We start from the raw sequence: 6,000 nt of genomic DNA on the forward strand, positions 1-6,000 counted from the left end.
TAAAACAAACCAGTCAATAACACCTGCCTGACTGTGTAAAATAATAATAATTAAATAATAATAATAATAATAATAATAATAATAATAATAATAATAATAATAAATAAGATTCAGACAAACATCTGCCACACAATATGTGACATCTGCCAGACAAACATCTGCCGCACAATACACCAGATATCACTGTAGTCGAGAAGAAAGAAAAACAAGTCAAAATAATCGACATAGCAATACCAGGGGATAGCAGAATAGAAGAAAAAGAAATAGAAAAAAATCACCAAATACAAAGATCTACAAATTGAAATTGAAAGGCTGTGGCAGAAAAAGACCAAAATAATCCCAGTGGTCATTGGCGCCCTGGGTGCAGTTCCAAAAGACCTTGAAGAGCACCTCAACACCATAGGAGCCACAGAAATCACCATCAGCCAATTACAAAAAGCTGCTTTACTGGGAACAGCCTATATTCTGCAACGATATCTATAACAGCAACAACATTGACAATAAAATTCAGCCATCCCAGGTCCTTGGGAAGGACTCGATGTCTGGATAAAACAAACCAGTCAATAACACCTGTCTGACTGTGTAAACAAAATAATAATAATACACTACCAACCAACTTTATTTGTTAGCCACCCCATAACATTGTTCTCTGGGTGGCTCACAACATGAAAAAAATCTAAGAAAAACTCATAAAGTTTATGAACAAGTGTATGACTCTGCACATGTTCTGGAACTGTGGTCATAGATTAATACAAAGGAGATTGGGTTTTTACACCCAGAGCAAACACTATGCATAAATTCAGTAAGAGGCCTCACTGAATAAAGGGAGAGGTGCAAGTGGGATTGATCATATACTGAATACTTGTTAATAACTCTTCCCTTTGCTTTGCAGCTGCTTAAGTGCCTTTAGAATGGCAAATTAAATTTTTTTTTTTACTCTAGCCTACAGAAAGACAGATTTTTCAAGACAATGAGGGACTTTGTTTCTCCGGTTTGTTGTGTGGGTGGGGGGGGGGAGGGGAGATTTTGTTCATAAACTTGGTTATAATGTTACATAGATTCTATCAGCTGCTTGTGCACTCTTTAAAAAAACCACAAGTCTCAATTCATTGGTTTTTTAAAATCCTGAGTATGCTTCTTAAGGTATTCTGGAGGTCTGCTTCCACTGTCAGCCATTCCCCCAAAGAACTATCTATGAATATGCAAATTATTCCGGTATGAAGAAATTTGTGAGCTGAGAATGTGTGAAATGAAAAACAATCCTCTTTATCCTTCCCTGCAGATCAATAATATTTGGGGGTGCAGGGAAGTGATTGGAGAATATTCTCATCTGTGTCTAATTGAAAGCTTTATTTGTGTGCATATCTACACTTGTAACATATTGGTTGTATACCAGCTGAAGCATCATGACTTACCAAAGCATCCTGGGAATTGTAGTTTGTTGGAAGTGTCAATAATTCTCTAGCCTAGACTCACTCAAAGTACTCCCAGCATATAAAAAACCAACACATCTGTGAAAAGGCATAGCTAGGACTTTCCTTTTTGGTTGTTGAGATTTCTTTTATTCCAGTTTCTGAAGCTACCTTGCAAGGGAATAGAGGTGTGCACAAAATTGGAAAACCCGTTTCGGTTTGAGTAGAACTGGACTCAAACTGAACTGGGTCCAGTCCAGAGTTGTGCACAACAGAGCTGGGCCCAGTCCGGCTCAAGTCTGAACCAGTTCAGGCCCGGCTCGGAGGGATAGAAAAAAAGTTTTTAGACAAAAAATGGTGGACACTGCCATTGTGGGGCCTCAATGGGGGGGAGGGGTGCTGCTGTGGCTGCGGGGGGTGTCTTCTAAGGTTCCCCCAGCCAGCCCTCCCCAGTCTCAAAGGGCCATTTCTGGGCCTTTCTGCACTGGTGGCGGTCATTTTGGAGGCCGCTGCACATGCATACTGGCCATCTGCATGGGCAGGTCCCCAGCCACGCAGATGGCCAGTGCACATGTGCAGTGGCCTCCAAAATGGCCACCGCCAGTACAGAGAGGCCTGGAATGGGTTGTTTGAGACTGAGGTGGAGGCCAGTGGGGGGAGAGGGAACCTCGGGAGACACCTTCCCCCCACAGCTGCGGAAGCAGCCCCCATGGCCCCACAATGGTGGTAAAACAAAAAACCCAAATCTGCCCTGGACTGGCCCTGTACCAGCCTGGGGGGTTTGGGTCAAGCTCGAGCTGGGCCAGTTCAAGACCAAGCCGGCTCAACCTCAACCTCGAGCCGGCTCGCACATCCCTACAAGGGAATGTGTAGGTCTGTTACATTGGGTCACTTTTGGCATTTTTCTCACTGATGGAGGACAAGAAGATTTACGTGATCTATGGATTCCACCAACCTGCAGCAATACTGCTCCCATTATTCCCAATAGGAGCAGAATCACTGAAGCTCAGCAGCTCTGACCTACTTCTTAGGAACCATGAAGGCAGTACAAGCTTGGTAGAAGTGAGAACACAGTCTAGACTCAACATGGAGCCAGTGTGCATGCATCCCCTTTCCATGAGAAGCAGGGGAATCATTCAGGGGTGTCTCATGGGGCACTGACCCCCAACAAACCGCTTAGAGCCTTTAACTATCTTACTTTTCTGTTGACACTAAGGACCTGCTGGGTCTTGTGCGCAACTTCAGAGGCAATGATGGGGCTACTGTGGAATGGAGCCATAGCTCAGTGGTAGAGCATTCTTTGAGCTTTGTACTCAGAAGGTCCCAGGTTCAATCCCTGGCATCTCCAGGTAGAGCTGGGAAAGACTCCTATGCAAAACCTTGGAGAAGGCACTGGCAGACAGTATAGATAATACTGAGCTAGCTAGACCAGTGGTCAGACTCAGTATAAGTCAGACCTGTGACTCCTGAGGATGTAGACAAGCTGTTGGGGGCGGTGTTGCCTACCACTTGTTCTCTGGATCCTTGCCTGACTTGTCTGCTTCTGTCTAGCAGGGAGATTGTTGGAAGTGGCCTGGTTAATATCAGACATTTACCAGGGAATCAACAGAGGGAGTGTGACTCTGTTGGTTCTTTTGGATCTCTTGGAGGTGTTCGATATCATGGACCATGGTATCCTTCTGGATCTCCTGGGGGAGTTGGGGATAGCGGGGGACTGCTTTGCAGTGGTTCCACTCGTATCTTTTGGGTAGATTCCAGATGGTGGAGCTTGGTGACGGTTGCTCTTTGAAATGGGAGCTATTATATGGAGTCCCTCTGGGATCCCTTCTGTCTCCAATGCTTTTTAACATCTAGATGAAACTGCTGGTGAGATCATCAGAGATTTGGTGCTGGGTGTAATCAGTATGCTGATGACACCCATAGCTATTTCTTCTTAACATCAGGAAATGGCATCCACTCCCTAAATGCCTGCCTGCAGGATGTAATGTGCTGGATGAGGGATAACAATCTGAAGCTGAATCCAAGCAAGATGGAGGTGCTCATTATGGGAGATTGGAATTTGAGGGATAAGTTAGATCTTCCTGTGCTGGATGGGGTTACACTCCCCCAGAAGGAACAGATACACAGCTTGGGAGTACTCCTGGACTGAGACCTCACCTTGGTATCTCAGGTGGAGGCTATGGCCAGGAGTGCTTTCTATCAGCTTCTGCTGATTCAGCAGCTGCACCCATTCCTTGAAGAGGATGACCTCAAAACAGTGGTGCATCAGCTGGTAACCCCCAGCTTGACTATTGCAATGCGCTCTACGTGGGGCTTTCTTTGTACGTAGTTTGGAAACTTCAGTTAGTTCAAAATGAGGCAGCCAGATTGGTCTCTGGGGCCTGTTCTGGTCACCATATCTTAAGAAGGATATTGTAGAACTAGAAAAGGTGCAGAAGAGGGTAACCAAGATGATCAGGGGCCTGGGGCACCTTCCTTATGAGACTAGGCTACAGCATCTGGGGCTCTTTAACTTGGAAAAGAGGCGACTAAGGGGAGACGTGATCAAGGTGTCTAAAATTATGCATGGAGTGCAGAGGGTAGACAGAGATAAATTTCTCTCTCTCTCTCTCTCTCACACACACACAGGAGAGAGGGCATGCACATACCTCTTACCTGTGGGCTCCCCAGAGGCATCTGGTGGGCTATTGTGTGAAAGTGGATGCTGGACTAGATAGGCCTCCAGAAGGGCTATTCTTATGTTGGGGAGAGCCAAATTAGCCCAGCATGCACACTGCACCGACTTGGGAGGAACGGTATCCGTGAGGGAGGCATGTTGGGGCCAAACTGTGCCAAACAGAGAGCGGTGCCTGTAATTGTGACCAGGACTGGGGCCTTGGATGATCTGTGGAGACACTCACAAGATCTCAGGATGAGTTCTTGTTCCAGCCCCGAGATCTCGTGAGAATTGCCATGATTACCAAAAGCTTTATAAAGAGAGACTGGCCAGTTATGAGGGGCCAGTTACTGACGAGAGCTCGGGCTGGCAGAAGCTTAGTGAGTCAGTTAAAGACCACACCTGGGAGATTCTATGAATGAACTTAACCTCCATAGTGCTCTTTACAAATAGGGGTGTGCACGGAACCGCAGAGCTGCGGTCTGGCACCGGTGTGGGGGGTTCCTTTAAGGGTGAGGGAGGGTTTACTTACCCCTCCTGCTGCTTTCCCCCCTCCGGCACATGTATTCTCTTTAGTAATTGGGGCGTCAGGATACCTCCCTGCCGCCCCTTCCCCCTCTTGGGTGCAAAAGGCTGCAAGAAGCCTTTTGTGCATGTGCATGTCACGCACGTGCTTCATGTCTCCACGACATGCGTGTGTGTGTGTGGCTGCGCGCGCGTGCACGTCACGGAGACGTGAAGTGCGTGTGACATGTGCATGCGCAAAAGGCTTCTTGAAGCCTTTTGCAGTCAAGTGGGGGAAAGGGTGGCAGGGAGGTATCCTGCTGCCCCAATTACTAAAGAGAATATGTGCGCCGGAGGGGGGAAAGTGGTGGGAGGGGTAAGTAAACCCTCCCCGCCCTTAAAGGAGCCCCCCACCCCAATCCCTCCGAACCCTGAACCACCCATGTCCGGACCGGTCCGGAGGCCTGTAGAATGGCCTCCGGACCGGTACGGGCACATCACTATTTACAAACCCTTAGGCTGAATAGACCACAGACAAAAAGGAGACAGGAAATGACCTGGGGGCTACGAGGCTTGACAGAAGGCATATCATTAACTGTATTTACAAGACAATCTTTAATGGTCAGTTATCTAAAACCTATGTATTCACATTTTATCTATCAATAGATAGAATTACATTTTTTCTTTCTTTGTAGGCTGTTCATAAGGCTGTAATGATGATAGATGAGAGAGGAACAGAAGCCTCCGCAGCCTCTTCTATGGACATAGTGCCGATGTCTATGCCTGCCACCATCAAACTGGACAGGCCTTTCCTCATTTTGATTGCTGATGAAAAAACCAGCAGTATCCTCTTTATGTCCAAGATGTTAAACCCGAGTGAGAAGCAGACAGGCTAAAGCACCTGATTACTCAATAATAAACATGCTGACCTGAACTGACTTTCCAAGTTTCCTATTGTCTCTCCAGATGAGTTGCAGAGTGAGAAGATTGCGGGGGAGGAGAAAGGGAAGGACTTTCACCTGTGTAACATCGGCATTGCTTGAAAATTTGGAATGCTTCTCACAATACATTGCCATATGGTGGCTTTCGGTTCAACCTGTAACCTGCTCATAGGGATTAGCCCACCAGGCAGATGAGCCTCCAGTGAGGTTGTCAAGCAGCTGCCAAACACTGGATTGCAGTGTCATGTGGACAAACCACACAACTGCAGTGGCCAGTTGTTGCTTCCTTTCTAAAATGGTAACATATACCACTGGTCTTTTGGTAGGAAGCATGAACTGTCCCCTTTGCTAAGCAGGGTCAACCCTGGTTTGCATTTGAATGGGAGACTACATGTGAGCACTATGCAATATCTGCCTTAGGGGATGGGCTGTTCTGGGAAGAGCACTTGCATCCTTGCATGCAGAAGGTTCCAAGTTCCATCCCTGG

General features: G+C 46.9%; 1 protein-coding gene across 3 annotated transcripts in view; it reads left to right on the forward strand.

Moving 5' to 3' along the window:
- LOC128341064 (alpha-1-antitrypsin-like) overlaps positions 1–5,506 on the forward strand; it is an 88,646-nt gene extending 83,140 nt beyond the window's left edge. For all 3 annotated transcript variants that reach the window (XM_053287133.1, XM_053287134.1, XM_053287131.1), the window contains one exon: positions 5,268–5,506. In XM_053287133.1, the coding sequence (XP_053143108.1) occupies positions 5,268–5,468 (201 nt within the window). In that variant the 3' untranslated portion in view covers positions 5,469–5,506. The remainder of the gene's footprint in view (positions 1–5,267) is intronic.
- The last annotated feature ends 494 nt before the right edge of the window (positions 5,507–6,000 follow it).

Source organism: Hemicordylus capensis, chromosome 1 (genome assembly GCF_027244095.1).
Source record: "Hemicordylus capensis ecotype Gifberg chromosome 1, rHemCap1.1.pri, whole genome shotgun sequence".
NCBI lineage: Eukaryota > Metazoa > Chordata > Lepidosauria > Squamata > Cordylidae > Hemicordylus > Hemicordylus capensis.